The following is a 23,136-nucleotide window of genomic DNA, read 5'->3' as shown; positions in this document are numbered from 1 at the left end:
CTGACCGAATACCACAGGTGGCATCACAAACAATAGACATTACAAATCCCTTTAAAGACCTTTCCCTTTAATTGGGCCCCCAGGGCCACGGACCGGGTCGCAGCCACCGTGACATCCCCTTTAAGACCGAACCTGGCACCGAGTACCCCGCTGCCCTGGTAGGGTGCTCCACAGTAGCATCTATTGGAACGCACCATTTTGCTAGAGCAAAAGCAAATTTGGCTACATCAAAATGGTACTGGTGCCTGTGCAAGTGGCATCTATCGCCGATGCATCATACCATTAAAGGGACACTGTCACCTGAATTTGGAGGGAACAATCTTCAGCCATGGAGGCGGGGTTTTGGGGTTTTTGATTCACCCTTTCCTTACCTGCTGGCTGCATGCTGGCTGCAATATTGGATTGAAGTTCATTCTCTGTCCTCTGTAGTACATGCCTGCACAAGGCAATCTTGCACAGCGCAGGCGTGTACTATGGAGGACAGAGAATGAACTTCAATCCAATATTGCAGCCAGCATGCAGCCAGCGGGTAAGGAAAGGGTGAATCAAACACCCAAAAACCCCGCCTCCATGGCTGAAGATTGTTCCCTCCAAATTCAGGTGACAGTGTCCCTTTAATTCTCCTGGTAGTCACATACAGAATTTGTGGAGCTGTCATGTGTATGTACAGTACCTCCATTACTTCATTGAAACAGGGTTATGCAGAGCATCAATCTCAGGACCGATGGGGGTCTTAGCGGCTGAATCCCCACCAATCAGCAAGTTATCAACTATACTATAAATGGATGGTTGATAACTTCTAAACATGGGAGTTATCATGGGGGTTATCCCTTAAAGTGAGGTGTAGACAACCGTTTTCTCCCCATCTGAGAAAAACCGCCCGATCATGCTAACCAGACTCTGATCAGCGTGTGATCAGAGTCTGATCAAAGTGGGATCCGATTTTCTCAAAGATGGGGAGGAAAAAAAACTTTCTCCACCTTTTCCATTATTACAGTACATGAAAACCAGACAGCAGTCGGATGTCACCCGAGTGCAGTCTGATTTTTTTCACGGACCCATAGACATGAATTGTTGAGTGCCATCTGATTCTCTGAGACAAATCATGCACGCTGCATTCTTTTATACCTTGGACCACTCAGTGTGAAGGAAAAATCAGGCATGTGCAGTGCACGACCCCATAGAATGGGCATGAGTGCTATCTGTCACAACCAAGGATAGCACTCGTCGTCTGCAGGAGCCCAAATTGCAGGAAGCCAAATATCACAAACTGCAGATTATACTAGTGAGCTGCAAAAAGAGAAGCGGACAAACATTCTGGAAATTCATCTAATAATAACTATACTTGGCTAAAAGATTGCAATGTTTTCTGATGGCTGGGAATCCAGGTATCCGCTCTGCAGACGTCATCTACATAAGGGAAATATGTTGTATTGTACAATGGTACGGTATTTTTTTCTTTTACACACTGGTGTTTTTGATACATTTTATGTCTCGGCTGCCTTTTCAAAGAATGCTGATCATGAGTCTTACTGCCAGTTATGGTTCCAGAGTTGCACTTCCTTATGGCTGGGCCGGATGCCAAGCTCATATTTGTAAATAGCAGTGCCAGGTACTGGGCAGCACAGGCAAACATGCTGAATGCTGATTTGCTAAGGTACAGATGGCAGCTGCTGGTTCACCACTGGTGAAGACAGTTGTGATAAGTCTTGGGACTAGCGAGGATATATAAAGCAAAGATGACAATGTCCAGAGTCTAGCACAGGAATAATCCAGACTGACGAGCAGTCAGACTGGCTGAGGAGGGCCAGGAGAATGGCAAAGACAGATCAGCCTATGAAGGTAAGATATTTCTATACTAATTCTACCTGTTAAGTTTTTATTATGTCTGAAAAAAAATGATTTTGGATAAAATATAGCAAATGTATATGGTCAGTCATTGCATATTTCCTTAACCTTATGCCTCTGCAACCAATTTTTATTTTTACGTTTACATTTTTCCCCCTTCTTCCAAAAACCATAACTTTGCTATTTTTCCGCTTACATAGCAGTATGAGGGCTTACGTTTTTTTTTATGTAGTTTTGAATGACATCATACATTTTGCAATATAGTGCACAGGAACGGGGGGAAAAATCCAAGTGGGATGAAATGGTGAAAAAATAAATGCAATTCTACCACTGATTTTTGGGTTTTGCTTTTACGGTATTCATTGCATGGTAAAAATGATTCTCCAGATCAGTATGATTATTGAGATACCAAACTTGTATAGATTTGTTTTTTCGATTTAAGTGGTGAAAACAATTCAGAGGTTTGTAAAATCATGGTGTCTTGTTCCTCCATCTTTCAAGATCAAGGCCCATATTTTTTTTAAATATTTCTTTCGAGGGCACGGTGTGAGGAATTGTTCTTTTCGATGGTGAAATCGCAGTTTGATTAATACCAGTTTGGGGTACATATAATATTTTTTACACTTTTGTTAGGGACTCGGTGTTTCCGGTGCTAAACTCCGAACATGGACTTCGAGAAAGAGAGAATTTTCCAGATCCAAAGTTTGGGTCCCCATTGTTTTCAGTGGAGTTTGGGTTCAAGTTCGAGTAGAGTTTTAGTACTTGAACTGTAGGGTGCCAGAGCCCGAAGTTCCATGGGTCCGCTCATCCCTAGTGATGACCAAAAAATACATAATTCTAGCATTTTGATTTTATTTTTTCACCTGTAGGGTGCTTAGTATATGAGTTGATTAAATGTATATTTTGATAGCTCGAATTTTTATAGACACGGCAGTACCAAATAGCCAATATGCTTTTTTTTAATTTCTTTATTTTTAGGTAAGGAAAAATGCAGTGATTTGAATATTTATACTTTTTAAACTTTTTTTTTTTTTTTTTTTCCTTACATTTTTAGTCTCCTTAAAGCACCACTCCAGTATTTTGTTTCGGTGCAGGAGTGGCGCTTTAAATGTAATCCCCCTGCACCCGTTCTTATATTCGCCTTCCAGCGACTTCACCTTTTACAGACGCCGCTCCGGTCCCGCAGCGCCATCTTGTGCCCATAAGTTCTGACTGGCCAGGGTCTGCAGTTACGTCACAAGAGCTCAATGCAAGTCTGTAAGAGCCAGAACGAAGCTCTCCTAGAGATGTATTGTAAAGTGATCTCTGGTTCGCTCCATGAAACACTGGGGCTGCCGGCATATCACTTTTAGCCGGAGACCAACTGGAGCAATGCTGTAAAATTCTGAAGGTGGCACCAGGTGAGTATGAGACAGGGGGCATGGGAATTACATGTCAAGCACCACTCCAACGGTGCAATAAAAAAAACACTGGAGTGGTGCTTTAAGAGTCAGGAACCTTCAACCATTTGATTGCTTATATTGCAGCATATAGGGTAAATTAGGGGTCACCATTGAAGCACTGACTTTAGCTGAGCTTCACAGGAGTACCAAGATGGCAGAGACAGGGGACTTCAGTTGGCTCCCGGATGCCATAGTAATCCATCGGTGTCCTGCAATGGTGTTGCAGTGGGTCAGCAACCACTCCATGTAAATATTTTTAGCAGAGATTGACAGTATCACCTAAATGGTTACTAGCAGCACTCGAAGCTCAGCTGTGGATACTAGAGAACCCTTTCAAGATCTAGTTAAAGTATGAATATTTTCAGACCCACACAGACAGCACACTGATCTACAAGTCCAGAGGGGAGGTGGGCCCTGAACAAATACTATTTTATAAGGAATACCTATGTCCTATTTAATAGACTTGGTGGTAACCTGTTGCCGCGGGACGTTCACAATTCCTTTTGAATGGGGCTTAGTGCAGTCAATGGGTGGGGCTAATAAAATGGGGAGGAACTTTCTATCTGCATAATTTAACATCTGAGTGATCAGCACTAGATGTTGTAATTATTTATACTATGTCGATTGCTTTACTGGCAGGCTTATGATGTGGTTTGTGCATTGATAACCGTGCACATGCCGAGTGTGTTTGTGATTGTGTGGTTTCCACTGTATGGAGCCCCATACAGTATAGACAGCTGCACTGTTCAGCAGGGAGCTATCTCTTCCGACTCCTTCTTACACAGGAGGTGCTTGCACTGATGAGTGCTCCTGAGTTCTCTACGAGAGCCGCACAAGAGCCATTGACTGGCTCCTCTAGCTGTGAGATCTCAGAATGTCAGATTCTTATCATCATCTGTCAGGAGAGAGTCAACTGGACCACTTTCACAGATTGTCAGCCGATCCCGCTGATAAAGCTGGTTTATATGATGTTAATTTAATGTGTACAGGGGCCTTATCACACTTTTCTTTCCCTCATACTGTCCCCTCACACTTTTTGCCCACCCTACTGTCTCCTCACACTATTCCTCCCATGCTTTGCCCTCACACTTTTCTCCCACCATACTGTTTCCTCACAATTTCTCCCCTTATACTGTCATCCCCCACTTTTCTCCCCCATACTGTCTCCTCACACGTTCCTCCCCATACTGTCCATCACACTTCCTGTCACCTTACTGTCGACTGTCCTCCTCTGTGGCGCATGAGTGACATCAGCAGTGTGATCACGTGATCATGTTACTTAAATACTCTCCTGACAAAGTGTTGAAAAGACCCTAGAACAATTGATTGCAGGAGTTTTTCATTTTCAGATCTCAGCTTGATAACCGGCTTGGAGAACAAGTGAATCCCACTTCCAGGGGGCAGCATAATGCCACCGCCTTACAGACATCACAGACCGCTACATTAGACAGCCCCCCTAGATACTCCCCCGACAAGACCAATGGGTGCGTTGTGCTTGTATGACATGCGCGGTTGTGTACAAACTTCTGTAACGAGTCTCATGTGTGCGATGTTCTTGTGTGACATGAGCGCTAGGCTTGCCCAATGTGTGCACATGTTTTGTTGTATGATGTGTTACTTAAGAGCATTGAGACTATGGAACTCTCTGCCGTATGATGTTGTAAGGAGTGATTCATTACTTAAATTTAAGAGGGGACTGGATGCCTTTCTGGAAAAGTATAATGTTACAGGGTATATACACTAGATTCCTTGATAAAGCGTTGATCCAGGGAACTAGTCTGATTGCCGTATGTGGAGTCGGGAAGGAATTTTTTTCCCCAAGGTGGAGCTTACTCTTTGCCACATGGTTTTTTTTTGCCTTCCTCTGGATCAACATGTTAGGGCATGTTAGGTTAGGCTATGGGTTGAACTAGATGGACTTAAAGTCTTTCTTCAACCTTAATAACTATGTTACTATGTTACTATGTTAAGGAGCACGCCTATGCACGGTTCTCACACAGGGGGACTTTGCTCTCAGTGTCCACCTCTGTGTGCACTTAGTATGTAAATTAGGATTTCCAATCTAGAATTTAAAAAGTTAATGCTCAACGTTGTTTAGCTTCATTTAATATATGACAGAGTAGCAGGTGACTCAATAGCAGGTGAATCACTACACCCATTCCCTTCCACATGGTGGATAATGAGAAAACTGTCTAAATAAAGAATGGAGAAATACAATACAAATAAGATGATTATCTTCTGCAAACAGGGAACTACAAGCTGTCTGTTTCTGTAGAAATGCTTGCTAGCTAATAAACACCAGTGTTCACAGCACCATTGACACTGATTCAAGCAGGAAGTTTACATCTTTCTACAGTGAGAGGAAGAAAGGAGAATGTTTAACCCCTTCACAACATATGACATACATTTATATCATATTGTCTTGTCCCTGACTTTGAGGCCGGCTCACAAGCCGAGCCTACATCTACCCTAGCTGATGATGGCTGTTTAATCAGCCATCATCTGCCTCTAACAGCTGCAGGTGGAGTGGAGTGTAGTCCATGGCTATTAACCTGTTAAATGCCAGTGTCAATCTCTGAGAGTTGCATTTAACATGTATCAGCAGGGTGGAGCGTCATTCCCCACTACCATCGCTGCGCCCGTGAAGTGATCATGGGGCACCAATCGGTTGCCATGATAGCTTGGGGTCCGCTGAAGACCTCTGCGCTGTAATGATGATGCTCCTGTGAAAGACTAAGCATAGCAGTACATTGCAGTGAATTGGAATAATAGGCTATCAAAACATCATATCTACTCTAAAATGGTATCAATAAAAACATCAGCTAAGGATACAAAGGATAAGCCCCCACACAACCCCGTATCTTGAACATTTGGGTCTCAGAAAATGGCCACACAAGCAATATTTTTTTCTTTTACAAATTTCCAAATGTATATTCACCTCTTAAATTAGAACAAAAAACTATACATCTTTGGTATCCGTGTAATTGTACTGACCTGGAGAATGATATTGCCAGGTCAGTTTTACTCTATAGTGAATCTGGTAAATAAAAAACAATTGTGGAATTGCACTTTGTGTGCAATTTCAATTCAGTCAAAAAATTTTCCCGCTTTAAAGTGCATCACATGATACAGTGAATAGTGTCATTCAAAAGTACAACTCATCTTGCAAAAAACAAGCCCTCATATGGCTATGTGGATGGAAAAATAAAAACATTACTGCATTTGGATGAAGGGGATGAGAAAACAAAAGCGAAAAATCATCAATTGACTGTGGTGTGATAGCACTAAATAGATTGTCCAGGAATGAGATATTGATTACCTATCCATAGGATAGTTTGTAAGGGTTTATTTGGTTTTATAGTGTGTGCCACCAACAATAACCTCCAGTCTGTATGGGGGATCCCCAGACAGAGAAGTAGGGGCAATAAAACACAAGAGACCTTCCAATGAGTAAAAACTAAAACAGGACGGTAAAGGGAATCTGCCTATCTAAACTATTAATATGGGCATTTAGGTTGTATACTGTTGAGGAGAGTGATGCATGTAAGCCTCATATCAGATGCCTTGTTGATAAATCATCTCTTATAACTTTAAATAAAATGACCTATTCCGGGCTCTGGGGCGGATGGTGCCTGGAGGATAACTCGGCCTCCAGAGATTACTTTACATGAAGGGGAGTTACCAGTGTGATGTGTGATGGCCGCTCTCTGCTCTCCCGATCTCAATGCAGAGCTGTGTGTGATTATACCGGACACATCTGCAGGTTCCTCTCTGCTTCCATCTCACAGGCAATATGAAATGAAACCTGGCACTCAACTTGTACGTGAAAGCGGTTTTATTTACCAGCAAGAAAAAAACGTTTAGGTCGTTAATCTGACCTTCATCAGTTACGTATAAATAGTGTTGTTTATAGTGAGTGTACGCTCCTGTGAGCGAAGGGCTATGTTTTCCCTGTTATGAGAAGAGACCGGGTATGTGACCGGTAACCGCTGGCTTGTGATGTGAGACTAGCGGTGGACACCGTATCTCGTCACATCACAAGCCACAAATGAGGGACCCTAAAAAAATGACGTGGGGTCCCCCTATAATTAATAATCAGCAAAGGCTATGTGGAGAGCTGCGGGCTGATATTAATAGCCTAGGAAAGGGCAATGGGTACTGGCCCCCCCAGGCTTAAAACATCAGCTCTCATTCGCCCCAGAAAAAAAGGCATCTCTAAGATGCACCAATTCTGGTACTTAGCCTCCCTCTTCCCACTTGCCCTGTAGTGGTGGCAAGTGGGGTTAGAGTTGGGGGGGGTTGATGTCACCTTTGTATTGTCAGATGACATCAAGCCCCGAGGTAAGTAAAGGAGAGGCATCAATAAGACGCCCCCATTACTAACCTCATAGTCACATTGTATGAAAAATAGACATGTAGAAAAAGTCCTTTAATTGAAAGAAAGACACAGACTCCTTTAATCATCTTAATTAAACCATACTTATGACATCGCCCATTTCCCTGATGCCCTCGTCATCTGGAAAAGATGTAAAAAAACAGTCAACAATATTCCTCACTTTTCCGCAGAAAAATCTATTTGTCCCATGATGGGTCTAGCTCAGCTACATCTAGATGGCAGGCTGTATGGTTGCGTGATGTGACCATACAGCCTGTCATCCAGTAGACACTGAGTATCGTGTACTCAGTGTCTGCCTGTGAACTGCTATTCCCTGGTCTGAGGGCACCGCAAGCGTGAGAAAGTTCTCCTGCTCGCGGTGCCGTCTGATGGATCCTGCGAGCTCATGGCCAATGAGCTCAGTTCACCTATGTGACGTCGGTGCGAGCACCGTGGGAAATTCGGATGCTAGGTGTGAAAAATTGGATTGTACTAGCATTACACTTATGCGACTCTCAGCAGGGAGACTCTGGCCTAATTAGAAAAAAACGTTAATGGGAGTGCTCCTTTAGGGTATGTTCCCATGGTTAGTAAGCGCTGCAAGTTGGACGCTGCATACATCCGCAACGTCCAAACCGCAGTGGCTAGATGTTGCAGCATAATGGATGGGATTTCAAGAAATCCCATCTCCACTATGCGTGCACTGACACCCGTGGCTTACCTGTGGAGACAGACATGTGTTGCATTTATCCAGACCACAGCATGTCAATTTAACGAGTCTCCACAAGATAAATTTCACCCGTTCAATGAATTGGACGTGTTGATTGTTTATGGTTCAATGAACACATGCGGAATCACCTGCGTCCCAATGCCGGCAGCGCTTTGGAAGCAGCGGACATGGGCTGCATCCAAAGCGCTGCCGATTACTGACTATAGGGACATAGCCTTAAAGTCAGTCATCTGGCTGGGTTGGAGTGTTTTTGGGAGGGACTGGTGCTGGGATGTAAATGTCCTAATACTTCCAATAATGCTGGAAAATATGTTAATGTTGCTCTATATTTTTACCGAACAGCAGAAATGACAGTCTGTTCACTCGTTCCACTTTGCTTTCAGCGCTCTTTTCACAGTGCGCTCAGCAACATGTTCACTATCAGCACTCCATCGGTTCTCTCTTACCCATGGGTAGTTCTTTCTTATGTGACTGCCACCCCATTTGTCTCACTTCTGTGGCACTGATTTTGACTCTTCATGTTTTCAGCCTCAGAACCTCCTCTCAAACAGGCCTTAGTCTTTTCTCATCTTAGTGAACAACTTGGTTTAATTCTCCTTCCGGCACTGCTCTTTACTGTGGGATTTGTCTACTTTTCAAACTCAGGCTTAGGTCAGAGTTAGATGACTGTTTAAAACGGATAACGATCACATCACAATGCTCAGACTGGTCGTCAGCTCTCTTGGTCCGAGCGTGACAGCATGTATTTCTATGCAGCTGTCACGCTTGGGTCAGGAGAGCCACTGGCCAGTCCCTACACTGTGATGCGATCCTTGTCCACGTTATATGGCCTTCTGAATGCGCCCTCAGACTTTGAAAATTCCATGGAAGTAATTGCTTGTCTGGAAGTCTGTAGTAGACAAGTATACATGTCCCCCACTAAATTGCATTGCAGGCTACTCAAACAGCATGAAGCTCTGACCTGCTCACATGCTATCTCTGACTGATGGGAAACAGAAGAATTTATATCATCTGATGTTCTTGATGTGTCCTAACACTGACCCCTATGCTCTACCTTACCCATCTGTCAAGTGCATCAATAAATCAATAAGAATCATTAACTCATTGCAATCACACATTTATCCAGGCAGTGCATACCTCACTGCTATAGAGTACCACTTCAGACAGTTTCTTAGGTATTCCAGCAGTTTGCACAGGGATAATGACCAGGGCTACACCAGATGGAACACATCCTTAACATTCCTGCATCTGTTTATGGAAGAGTACTCACTCTCCTAAAAACAGATGCAAACATACAGAATCAGTGGAATAATTACATAATATTAAAACATAGGTAGTATGCCCAACATAAGAAACAGAGAACTGACATAGTAAAAAATAAAAGGGACTGAAGGACGTAATGATATGAATGTCTAAGTCTCTAGTAAGAGGGTGTTTAGAGAACAGTTTTCAACCTTCGCCCAATGTAATTAATATCAGATTGATGGAGGTCTGACATCCACCTTCCATGATCAGATAATACCTGGAACAGCAGCCACTGAAGTCAAAACACAACTGCAGTGTTTAAGACTATGGTTTACCACCTCCATACACCGTACTATATCAGGTATCGGCTGATTAGTGAAGGTGCTCGGTGTCAAATTCCTTCCTAATTATTATTATTAACCCCTTAGTGACAGAGCCAATTTGCAGCTTAATAACCAAGCCAATTTTTACAATTCTGACCACTATCAATTTATGAGGTTATAACTCTGAAACGCTTTAACAGATCCCGCTAATTCTGAGAATGTTTTTTCGTGACATATTGTACTTCATGATGGTGGTAACATTTCTTCAATATTTCTTGCATTTATTTATGAAAAAAATGAAATGTGGCAAAAAAAAATAAAATTTAGCAATTTACAAACTTTGAATTTTTATGCCCTTAAATCAGAGAGATATGTCACACAAAATAGTTAATAAATAACATTTCCCACATGTCTACTTTACATCAGCGCAATCTTGGAAACAAAATTTTCTTTTGTTAGGAAGTTATAAGGGTTAAAACTGACCAGCGATTTCTCATTTTTACAACAAAATTTACAAAACCATTTTTTTTTCGGGACCATCTCACATTTAAAGTAACTTTAAGGGGTGTACATGACAGAAAATACACAAAAGTGACACCATTCTAAAAACTGCACACCTCAAGGTGCTAAAAACTACATACAAAAAGTTTATTAGCTCTTTACGTGCTTCACAGGAACTGAAGCAACTTTTTTTTACAAACATTTTATTTCAGAACCAATTTTTTTATTTTCACAAGTGTAAAAAGAGAAAATGAATCATAAAGTTTGTTGTGCAATTTCTCCTGAATACGGCGATACCCCATATGTGGGGGTCAACCACTGTTTGTGCGCACGGCAGAGCTTGGAAGAGAAGCAGCGCTGTTTGACTTTTTCAATGCAGAATTGGCTGGAATTGAGATCGGATACCATGTCACGTTTGGAGAGCCCCTGATGTGCCTAAAAAGTGGAAACCCTCCACAAGTGACACCATTTTGGAAACTAGACCCCTTAAGGAACTAATCTAGATGTGTGGTGAGCACTTTGAACCCCAAAGTGCTTCACAGAAGTTTAGAACGTAGAGCCATAAATATAAAAAATTGTATTTTTTCCACAAAAATTATCTTTTCTCCCCCAATTTTTTATTTTCAATAACAGGAGAAATTAGACCCCAAATGTTTTTGTGCAATTTGTCCTGAGTATGCCGATGCCCCATATGTGGGGGTAAACCAGTGTTTGGGCGCACGGCAGAGCTCAGAAGGGAAGGAGCACCATTTGACTTTTTCAATGCAGAATTGGCTGAAATTGAGATCAGATGCCATGTCGTGTTTGGAGAGTCCCTGATGTGACTAAACAGTGGAAACCCGCAGAAGTGACAACGTTTTGGAAACTAGTCCACTTAAGGAACTTATCTAGATGTGTGGTGAGCACTTTGAATCCCGAAGTGCTTCACAGAAGTTTATAATGTAGAGCCGTGAAAATAAAAAAAATCATATTTTTTCCACAAAAATGATCTTTTTGCCCCCCAAATTTTTATTTTCACAAGGGTAACAGGAGAAATTAGACCACCAAAGTTGTTGTGCAATTTATCCTGAGTACACCGATACCCCATATGTTTGGTAAACCACCGTTTGGGCACACGGCAGAGCTCGGAAGGCAAGGAGCGCCGTTTGACTTTTTCAATGCAGAATTGGCTGGAATTGTGATCGGACGCCATGTTGTGTTTGGGGAGCCCCTGATGTGCCTAAACAGTGGAAAATTGGACCCCAAAAGTTGTTGTCCAGTTTGTCCTGAGTACGCCAAAACCCCATATGAGGGGGGACCACTGTTTGGACGCATGGCAGAGCTCGGAAGGGAAAGAGCGCTGTTTTGGAATGCAGACTTTGATAGAATGGTCTGTGGGCATCATGTTGCGTTTGCAGTGCCCCTGATGTGCCTAAACAGTAGAAACCCCCCACAATTGACCCCATTTTTGGAAACTAGACCCCCAAGGAGCTTATCAAGATGTGTGGTGAGCACTATGAACCCCCAAGTGCTTCACAGAAGTTTATAACGTAGAGCCATAAAAATAAAAAAATCTTATTTTTTTCCACGATTTTTTAGCCCACAAATTTTTATTTTCACAAGGGTAACAGGAGAAATTGTACCCCAAAAGTTATTGTCAAATTTGTCCTGAGTACGATGATACCCCATATGTGGGAGAAAATTACTGTTTCGACACACATCAGGGCTCGGAAAGGAAGTAGTGATGCTTTGGAATGCAGACTTTGATGGAATCGTCTGCAGGCGTTATGTTGCATTTGCAGAGCCCTTGATGTGCCTAAACAGTAGAACCCCCCCACAAGTGACCCCATTTTGGAATCTAGACCCCACAAGGAGCTTATCTAGATGTGTGGTGAGTACTTTAAATGCCCAAGTGCTTCACAGAAATTTATAATGCAGAGCCGTGAAAATAAAAAATATTTGTTTTCCACAAAAATATTTTTTTAGCCCACAATTATTTATATAACAAATAATTGTTGTCCAATTTATCCTGAGTACATTGATACCTCATATGTGGGGGTAAACCACTGTTTGGGCTTACGGCAGAGCTCAGAAGGGAGGGAGCACCATTTTACTTTTTGAATGCAATATTGGCTTGAATCAATGATGGCGCCATGTCACGTTTGGAGACCCCGTGATGTACCTAAACAGTGGAAACCCCCCAATTCTAACTCTAACCCTAACCCCAACACACCCCTAACCCTAATCCCAACCCTAACCATAACCCTAATCAAAACCCTAATTCCAACACACCCCTAATCCTAATCCCAATGATAATCTTAATCATAACCCTGGGATTAGGGTTGGGATTAGCGTTAGGGTTGGGATTAGGGTTAAAGGTGTGTTGGGGTTAGGGTTGTGATTAGGGTTATGATTAGGGTTATGATTAGGGTTATGGTTGGGATTAGGGTTAGGGCCCTAATCCCAACCATAACCCTAATCATAACCCTAATCACAACCCTAACCCCAACACACCTCTAACCCTAATCCCAACCCTAACCATAACCCTAATCACAACCCTAACCCCAACACACCCATAACCCTAATCCCAACCCTAACGCTAATCCCAACCCTAATCCCAATACACCCCTAACCCTAATCCAAACACTAACCATAACTCTAACCACAAACCTAACCCTAATCCCAGCCCTAACCCTAATCCCAACCCTTATCTCAACCCTAACCCAAACCCTATTCCCAACCCTAACCCTAATCCCAACTCTAACCCTAACTTTAGCCCCAACCCTAATTTTAGCCCCAACCCTAACCCTCACTTTAGCCCAACTCTAACCCTAATGGGAAAATGGAAATAAATACATTTTGTTTATTTTATAATTTTTTCCCTAGCTAAGGGGGTGATAAAGGATGGCTATATACATTTTTTTTTATTTTGATCACTATGATAGGGTGTATCACAGTGACCAAAATGAACCAATAGGAAAAATCCTTCCTATTGTTGCCGGGTGCCGGTTGACAGATCTCGGCCGGCGCAGGCACCAGCAGCCATGGGGGAAAGCAGGAGGACCCAGGGACACCGGGAGACACTGATAAATATCGGGGGGTGATCGGAGACTCTATTTCTCTTTCTTCTGATGTGCAATCACATCAGAGGACAGAGAATTAAATGGCAAATCACGCTTTTTTCAATAACGGCGATCGCAACCCGAGGGTCGGTAAAAACTGACCCGAATCATGTTCTCTGGGGTCTTGGCTACCCCTGGCAGTCGAGACCCCAAAGAAAATCAAACTCTGGGGGCGCTATACACTTTTTCAACAGCACCGCTGATTAACGGCACTTTGGTTTAAGTGCTCTTACCTACCTCCATTAAAAGGCATATCGGCGGTCGTAAAGGGGTTAAATGACCTTTGGCTCCATCTCTAGCCATGGCAACTTGATGGTTGAATGATCTGTAGGCACACCTAAATAGGTACACCAGGGCTTCAAACCTAAAACCTCAATAGGTTCACCACGGTTTTCGCCACAATTATTCTGATTGTATTAAGCCATCGGGTTGCTGGTCTTCCTCTTCACCTTGTTCCTTCTATTCTTCTGTCCATGATGTTCTTCTCTAGTGATTGCTCTCTTCATATGATGTGTCCAAAGTAGACAAGTTGTAGATTGGTGTTCTTTGCTTCGAGTGACATGTCTGACTCGATTTGTTCCAAGATTGATTTGTTTGTTCTTTTTGCCATCCATGGTATCGATAACATCCTTCTCCAGAACCATATTTCAAAGGAATTGATTCTTCTTCTGTTTTATTTCTTTAACTTATCTTTATTTTATATTTATTTATCTTTTTTATTTATTCACCAATTTAACATTGTTGATTTATACTAAAGGCCCCAATACACATTATACTAATGTCGGCTGATATTGACAGGCTCGAGCAACAGTTTAATATGCATGAGGGCCTCCTGGGTCTCCTCAGACAGATGATGTCAGGGAACATAAGGATCTGGCATTTCTAATGTTGGACTAATGACTTTTTTTATCTCAGCGAGATAAGCCACAGATGGGATAACCTGGCAGAGGCGCTCTCATAAAGAACAAAGGAGTGATTAGCAAAGTGAGCGCTTGTGTGTGGAGGAGTCGGAAGAGGTAGCTGCCAGCCAAATCATCATTTTGGCCAACAGCCATCTATTGTGTATGAAACCCTAAGGGTATGTGCACACGTCAGGATTTCTTGCAGAAATTTTCCTGACAAAAACCGGACATTTCTGCCAGAAATCCGCATGCGTTTTTTTCGTGTTTTTTCATGCGTTTTTTATGTGTTTTTGACGCGTTTTTGGTGCGTTTTTGTGCATTTTTCTCCCAAATGCATAGAATAGCGGGAAAAACGCAGAAAATCCGCAAAATTAATGAACATGCTGCTTTTTTTTACAGCGATGCGTTTTTTTCGCGGAAAAAAATGCATCATGTGCACAAAACATGCAGAATGAATTCAAAATGATAGGATGCATAATGTATACATTTTTAATGAGTTTTTATTGCATTTTTCCCACGAAAAAACGCAAAAAACCTGAAGGTGTGCACATAGCCTTAAGGCTACATTCCCACAATGAGCTTTTAGTGAGTTTTTGATCTTGCAGATTTTCTTCAGCATTTCTACGCTTACCATATACAGGTCCTTCTCAAAAAAATTAGCATATATTGTTAAATTTCATTATTTACCATAATGTAATGATTACAATTAAACTTTCATATATTATAGATTCATTATCCACCAACTGAAATTTGTCAGGTCTTTTATTGTTTTAATACTGATGATTTTGGCATGCAACTCCTGATAACCCAAAAAACCTGTCTCAATAAATTAGCATATTTCACCCATCCAATCAAATAAAAGTGTTTTTTAATAACAAACAAAAAAGCCAACAAATAATAATGTTCAGTTATGCACTCAATACTTGGTCGGGAATCCTTTGGCAGAAATGACTGCTTCAATGCGGCGTGGCATGGAGGCAATCAGCCTGTGACACTGCTGAGATGTTATGGAGGCCCAGGATGCTTCAATAGCGGCCTTAAGCTCATCCAGAGTGTTGGGTCTTGCGTCTCTCAACTTTCTCTTCACAATATCCCACAGATTCTCTATGGGGTTCAGGTCAGGAGAGTTGGCAGGCCAATTGAGCACAGTAATACCATGGTCAGTAAACCATTTACCAGTGGTTTTGGCACTGTGAGCAGGTGCCAGGTCGTGCTGAAAAATGAAATCTTCATCTCCATAAAGCATTTCAGCCGATGGAAGCATGAAGTGCTCCAAAATCTCCTGATAGCTAGCTGCATTGACCCTGCCCTTGATGAAACACAGTGGACCAACACCAGCAGCTGACATGGCACCCCACACCATCACTGACTGTGGGTACTTGACACTGGACTTCAGGCATTTTGGCATTTCCTTCTCCCCAGTCTTCCTCCAGACTCTGGCACCTTGATTTCCGAATGACATGCAAAATTTGCTTTCATCAGAAAAAAGTACTTGGGACCACTTAGCAACAGTCCAGTGCTGCTTCTCTGTAGCCCAGGTCAGGCGCCTGTGCCGCTGTTTATGGTTCAAAAGTGGCTTTACCTGGGGAATGCGGCACCTGTAGCCCATTTTCTGCACACGCCTGTGCACGGTGGCTCTGGATGTTTCCACACCAGACTCAGTCCACTGCTTCCTCAGGTTCCCCAAGGTCTGGAATCGGTCCTTCTCCACAATCTTCCTCAGGGTCCGGTCTCCTCTTCTCGTTGTACAGCGTTTTCTGCCACATTGTTTCCTTCCAACAGACTTACCATTGAGGTGCCTTGATACAGCACTCTGGGAACAGCCTATTTGTTGAGAAATTTCTTTCTGGGTCTTACCCTCTTGCTTGAGGGTGTCAATGATGGCCTTCTTGACATCTGTCAGGTCGCTAGTCTTACCCATGATGGGGGTTTTGAGTAATGAACCAGGCAGGGAGTTTATAAAAGCCTCAGGTATCTTTTGCATGTGTTTAGAGTTAATTAGTTGATTCAGAAGATTAGGGTAATAGGTCGTTTAGAGAACCTTTTCTTGATATGCTAATTTATTGAGACAGGTTTTTTGGGTTATCAGGAGTTGTATGCCAAAATCATCAGTATTAAAACAATAAAAGACCTGACAAATTTCAGTTGGTGGATAATGAATCTATAATATATGAAAGTTTAATTGTAATCATTACATTATGGTAAATAATGAAATTTAACACTATATGCTAATTTTTTGAGAAGGACCTGTATATACTCAACTATAAGCCGACCCGAGTATAAACCGGCCCCCCTAATTTTGCCACAAAAAACTGGAAAAACTTAATAACTCGAGTATCAGCCTAGGGTAGAAAATGCGGCAGCTACTGGTAAATTTCAAAAATATAATGCTCCATAAAGTTGATGATGGGCCCATATAATGCTCCATACAGTTGATGATGGGCCCATATAATGCTCCATAAAGTTGATGATAGGCCCATATAATGCTCCATAAAGTTGATGATGTGCCCATAAGATGCTCCATAGAAAAATATGCCCCATGTAATGCTTCATTAAAGTTCATTATGGCCCCATAAGATGCTCCATATAAAAATGTGCCCCTTGTAATGCTGCATACAGTTCATTATGGCCCCATAAGATGCTCCATTTAAAACTGTGCCATATAGAATGCTCCATACATTTCATTATTGCCCCATAGATGCTCCATATAAAGCTGTGCCATATAGAATGCTCCATACATTTCATTATTGCCCCATAGATGCTCCATATAAAGCTGTGCCATATAGAATGCTCCATACATTTCATTATTGCCCCATAAGATGATCCATATACAGTGGTGCCCGTGCCACATGTAATGCTGCTGCTGCAATAATAAAAAAAAAAGACATACTCACCTCTCCTTGCTTGCTGCCCGCTGCTCATCAGCGTCCCGTCTCTCCGCACTGACTGTTCAGGCAGAGGGTGGTGCGCACACTAATACGTCATCGCGCCCTCTGACCTGAACAGTCACAGCAAGAGGACGGGAAGACGGAGCGGCGCCCGGTGGGTGGAACGCAGACAAGTGACTATGAAATACTCACCTGCTCCGGCGTGGTCTCTGGCAGCTTCTCCAGGACAGATGGTCTCCAGCGCCCGCAGCTTCTTCCTGTAGTAAGCGGTCACGTGGGACTGCTCATTACAGGAATGAATATGCGGCTCCACCCCTATGGGAGTGGAGTCCATATTCATTACTTTAATGAGCAGTCCCACGTGACCGCTGAACAGAGTAAGAGCTGCGGCACCCAGAGACCATGGGACAGGCAAGGACAGCGACAGGAGCGCTGGGACTAGGTGAGTATATGACAGTCCTCCCTCCCCCTCACCCGCCGACCCCACCGCCGATCATGACTCGAGTATAAGCCGAGAGGGGACTTTCAGCCCAAAAATTTGGGCTGAAAATCTCAGCTTATACTCGAGTATAAACAGTAAGTAAAATAGGCTACTTGTGTTTTAAAAAAAAAAAAAATCATCAGGGTCACACAGCCTAATAAAAGCAGTGCAAGTTATCAATATCTTTGTACCAGAGATAAATTCTTTATTGTTTGCTAGCAGACTTATATAAACTATGATTGTGACCAATCTGTAACTTCCCTGTACTCGCATCAAAGACAGTGATAAACTTAGTGATGAGAAAGGAGAGCTGTGCAACATAAGTGTTGGTAACCAGTTATTACAGTGACGTTGCCTTCCTTTCGGGGAGCACGATATCATGCGTGGAGGCAAAATGAATTCCCTTCACCAGGTAAGGCACTCACACACAACACATTCCAAATCCAGGCCAGAAGGAGGAGCTCAGGACCTGGATTCAGGGGAGCTTCCCTCAGCTTTAAGTATCCTGGTCTGGAGGAGGAGTTAGCCAGTTGGTGAGAGACAGTGGACAGAGAAGGAAGTCTGGAACAGAGAGAGGAGCAGACAGCGGATCTGTGCAGCCAGAGGTGAGCTGCAGCTCCAGAAAAGAACGAGAACCTGAGGGGTGTTGAATGTGGTGGAGCTATTGAGGGAAGGAGCAGAATAGTGGAAAAGGGCTCAGCGGGGAACTGTGAGCCAGAGCGCAGGAACCGAGCACCGGGAGCCCGAGGTCGTGTTGTGCTCCAGGACACACAACAGAACCGGAGGGCATTGAACTGTATGTAATTTGCCCACACCACACCTGAAGACAAAGCAGCACCTGAAGGGCCTGGGTTGTGATAGAGACCTGTAAACTGGCTCAAGCTGCCCGTCATACAGGTACCTGTAACAGGACAGGGGAAGGAAGGGGTATTTTGCCAAACAGCTTCAGGCAGCAGGGACCTTGCACATCAGCGCAAGTAGGAAAGACTTACGGACCTCAGCTAGGAGAGGGATCTACCATTGCCTCCAGGCCGGCCGGGCAATACCATCACCTGTTCCTGGTACTCTGGACTATGGGCTGCTATTGCCAGTAAACCAGGTAAAGACTTTACCACTCTGTGTCCTCCACTTATTTACCGGCATATACCATCCTTGCCATACACCTTGGGAGCCCTGGGGACCATGCTTCACCTGTGGGAAGCATCACCATCTTGCTGAAACAACATCACCCCAGAGGACCCCTTTAAGCAGCGTCGGTCCCTATTGACCGAGAACCACAGGTGGCATCAAGAAAATAGACTTTCACAATTCCCTTAAGAGACCTTTCCCCTTTAATTGAGTCCCAGGGCCACGGACCGGGTCGCAGCAACCGTGACATCCCTTTTAAGTGCGACCGGACCAGGTACCGAGTATCCCCATTGCCCTGGTGGGCGACTCATAAGCAGCACTCTGGAAAGGCACAAGATCTAATTGTTCACACACTGCAGAAAAAAATCTGCAGTGGAAAATGCAAGTTTAAAATCTACATCAAGACATTGTTCGAATGCATCCAGTGTAATCTGCAATAAAGTCCGTGAGATATATGCATGTAGCACAAATTTGCTGCAGGTCAGAGCGGAACCCACAGTCTAAACCTTGCCTGTGTGAACGTGCCCTAAAAAGAAATGTTTGAGTGTAGTTAGATAAGTCCAAATTAAACTAATAGTTCACAGGAGTTCAGCCGCTTCAGTTACATGACTTGATGTCACCATAGTGTAATAACATTATCGTAATTTGATTTGGATAAGATTCTTAGAGGCCAAGAATACTGGACAAAAGTGAAACTTGAAAATCATTTATAAAAAACATACCTTTATAAAAGGTTTTATATTGCAGTTTTATTTCTATAGTCAGCTTTATTGGATTTTTAGAAAATTGACCTACTGCTGGACAACCTTTTATGGTTTCATACATGTATGTACGTATGTATGTGTACTGAATATCAAACTTCTATGTCTTTTTTGCCATGGAAAAATTATATCTACCAATTAGAGATCATCTTATGAACAGCATACATATGGCAAGTTTCAGGTTTTACACATACGAGTCATAGAATATTCCATGTACGTCTTTCATCAGGATCAGAGCAAAAATGCTCCAGTCTCTATAGAGTCCTGATATGGTAATTGCTTCATTGTGCAATTGCTTGCAGTCCTCATTGGCCCCAATCTCCTTCATCTCATGTCCTGATTCTGCTCTGAAGCATTACAATGAAACCCTGCAAAGTGCCCTGGATGAAGCTGCACCTCCTATACATAGAACAACTCAGCACAGACGGCAACAACCGTGGCACACGCTGCAAACACGTTTCCTGCAGCGGTGCTCCAGGTGCGCCGAACGTCTGTGGAGAAAATCTAATCTACCCAAAGATTTCATCCATTATAAGTTCATGCTAAAAACATACAACTCTGCCCTTCACCTCTCCAAACAAACCTATTTCAACACCCTCATCACCTCGCTGTCCAATAACCCTAAATGTCTCTTTGACATTTTCCAGTCCCTACTCAACCCAAGAGTGCAGACCCCAACCACGGATCTCCACGCTGGCGATCTGGCCAATTACTTCAAAGAAAAAATTGACCACATTAGACAGGAAATCATCTCCCAATCTCTTCATACCATGCACTGTCCTCCCTCCCCCACTGCATCTAGTTCACTCTCTGACTTTGAACCAGTTACAGAAGAAGAAGTAATCAGGCTCCTTGCATCTTCTCGCCCAACCACTTGCACCAGTGACCCCATTCCGTCACATCTCCTCCAGTCCCTTTCCCCGCCTGTCACCTCTCACCTAACAAAAATATTCAACCTTTCTCTCACTTCCGGTATTTTTCCATCCTCATTTAAGCATGCTATCATACATCCATTACTTAAAAAAACATCCCTCGACCAAAACTGTGTCGCTAATTATAGACCTGTCTCTAATCTTCCCTTCATCTCTAAACTCCTCGAACGCCTGGTCCACTCCCACCTTACCCGCTGTCTCTCAGATAACTCTCTTCTCGAGCCTCTTCAATCTGGTTTCCGTTCTTTACACTCTACTGAAACTGCCCTCACTAAAGTCTCTAATGACCTACTGACAGCTAAATCTAATGGTCACTACTCCATGCTAATTCTCTTGGATCTCGACTGCCCCCTGACGAAGCCGACGCGAAACGCGCGTTGGGGCTCCGTTGGAAACTCCTGGTGGTCCAAATAATGGGTAAGACTCTGACAGGGATAGTTGGCACCTAGTGCGCCGTACCAGATTGTAACCCCTGATTTAGGTCATATAACTTAGCGCCTAATGCTGACTTTTTCCAAGCAACTTACTGCTTACCCATTATGTGATATGCACTAATAGCACCTTATTTGGTAATACGGACATTTCCAGGGATTGTCCCTGGCTGTTTTTTCAGTGTTGTCCCAGTTTTTCCCTCATGATCACTATGTAGTACTGGTTTTGTCATGTGATGCGTTTGTATATATAGTTAATGTAATAAAATTTGAATACATTTTTATATACAAATATCTTGGACGTATACTCCTATTTTTCTCCTGGTTTCTCTGTCTCTAATCTTCCCTTCATCTCTAAACTCCTCGAACGCCTGGTCCACTCCCGCCTTACCCGGTGTCTCTCAGATAACTCTCTTCTCGAGCCTCTTCAATCTGGTTTCCGTTCTTTACACTCTACTGAAACTGCCCTCACTAAAGTCTCTAATGACCTACTAACAGCTAAATCTAATGGTCACTACTCCATGCTAATTCTCTTGGATCTCTCCGCAGCATTTGACACTAAGGATCATCAGCTCCTCCTCACTTGCTCCGCTCCATCGGCCTCAAGGACACCGTTCTCTCCTGGTTCTCCTCCTATCTCTCTGACCGTTCCTTCACCGTTTGTTTTGCTGGTTCCTCCTCTCACCTTCCCCTTACTGTTGGGGTTCCTCAAGGATCAGTCCTAGGCCCCTCCTCTTCTCTTTGTACACTGCCCCTATTGTACAAACAATCAGTAGATTTGGTTTCCAGTACCATCTTTATGCTGACGACACCCAATTATACACTTCTTCTCCTGTTATCACGCCGACCTTTTTAGAAAACACCAGTGATTGTCTTACCGCTGTCTCTAAAGGTACCTTCACACTCAGCGACGCTGCAGCGATACCGACAACGATGTCGATCGCTGCAGCGTCGCTGTTTGGTCGCTGGAGAGCTGTCACACAGACAGCTCTCCAGCGACCAACGATGCCGGTAACCAGGGTAAACATCGGGTTACTAAGCGCAGGGCCTCGCTTAGTAACCCGATGTTTACCCTGGTTACCATCGTAAAAGTAAAAAAAACAAACACTACATACTTACCTTCTGCTGTCTGTCCCCGGCGCTGTGCTTTCCTGCACTGACTGAGCACAGCGGCTGGAAAGCAGAGCGGTGACGTCACCGCTCTGCTTTCCGGCTGACCGGCGCTCACAGCCAGTGCAGGAAGCAGAGCGCCGGGGACAGACAGCGGAAGGTAAGTATGTAGTGTTTGTTTTTCTTACTTTTACATCGGGTTACTAAGCCCGGCCCTGTGCTTAGTAACCCGATGTTTACCCTGGTTACCAGTGAAGACATCGCTGAATCGGTGTCACACACGCCGATTCAGTGATGTCTGCGGGAGATCCAGCGACTAAATAAAGTCCTGGACTTTCTGCAGCGACCAACGATCTCCCAGCAGGGGCCTGTTCGTTGGTCGCTGTCACACTGAACGATATCGCTAGCCAGGATGCTGCAACGTCACGGATCGCTAGCGATATCGTTCAGTGTGAAGGTACCTTAACATCATGTCCTCCCTCTATCTGAAACTGAACCTTTCAAAAACTGAACTCCTCGTGTTTTCTCCCTCTATTAACCTACCTTTGCCTGACATTGCCATCTCCGTGTGCGGTTCCACCATTACTCCAAAGCAACATGCCCGCTGTCTTGGGGTCATCCTTGATTCCGAGCTTTCATTCACCCCCACATCCCATCACTGGCTCGCTCTTATCTGCATCTCAAAAACATTTCTAGAATTCGCCCTTTTCTTTCTTTCGACTCTGCAAAAACTCTTACTGTTTCACTTATTCATTCTCATCTGGACTATTGTAACTCTCTACTAATCGGCCTTCCTCTTACCAAACTCTTCCCGCTCCAATCTGTCCTGAATGCTGCAGCCAGGATCATATTCCTCACCAACCGTTACACCGAGGCCTCTACCTTGTGCCAGTCATTACACTGGTTAGGTTACCCATCCACTCAAGAATCCAGTACAA

The 23,136-nt window shown here is 43.5% G+C and overlaps 1 protein-coding gene across 4 annotated transcripts in view; it reads left to right on the top strand.

Moving 5' to 3' along the window:
- The first annotated feature begins 1,685 nt into the window (after positions 1-1,685).
- Positions 1,686-23,136, top strand: part of SPTLC3 (serine palmitoyltransferase long chain base subunit 3) — a 91,862-nt gene continuing 70,411 nt past the window's right edge. For 2 of the 4 annotated variants that reach the window (XM_069768782.1, XM_069768783.1), the window contains exon 1: positions 1,696-1,842. Coding sequence is in view for 2 of the 4 variants with exons in the window: in XM_069768780.1 (XP_069624881.1) it covers positions 1,816-1,842 (27 nt within the window). In the remaining 2 variants the exon portion in view is untranslated. Of the gene's footprint in view, positions 1,843-23,136 lie in introns of all 4 variants that reach the window. The other 2 variants (XM_069768780.1, XM_069768781.1) reach the window with 2 other exon arrangements.

Source organism: Ranitomeya imitator, chromosome 5, assembly GCF_032444005.1.
Source record: "Ranitomeya imitator isolate aRanImi1 chromosome 5, aRanImi1.pri, whole genome shotgun sequence".
In the NCBI taxonomy this organism is placed as follows: domain Eukaryota; kingdom Metazoa; phylum Chordata; class Amphibia; order Anura; family Dendrobatidae; genus Ranitomeya; species Ranitomeya imitator.
Note: the sequence above shows the minus strand (reverse complement) of the source record. Positions and strands in the feature narration are given on the sequence as shown.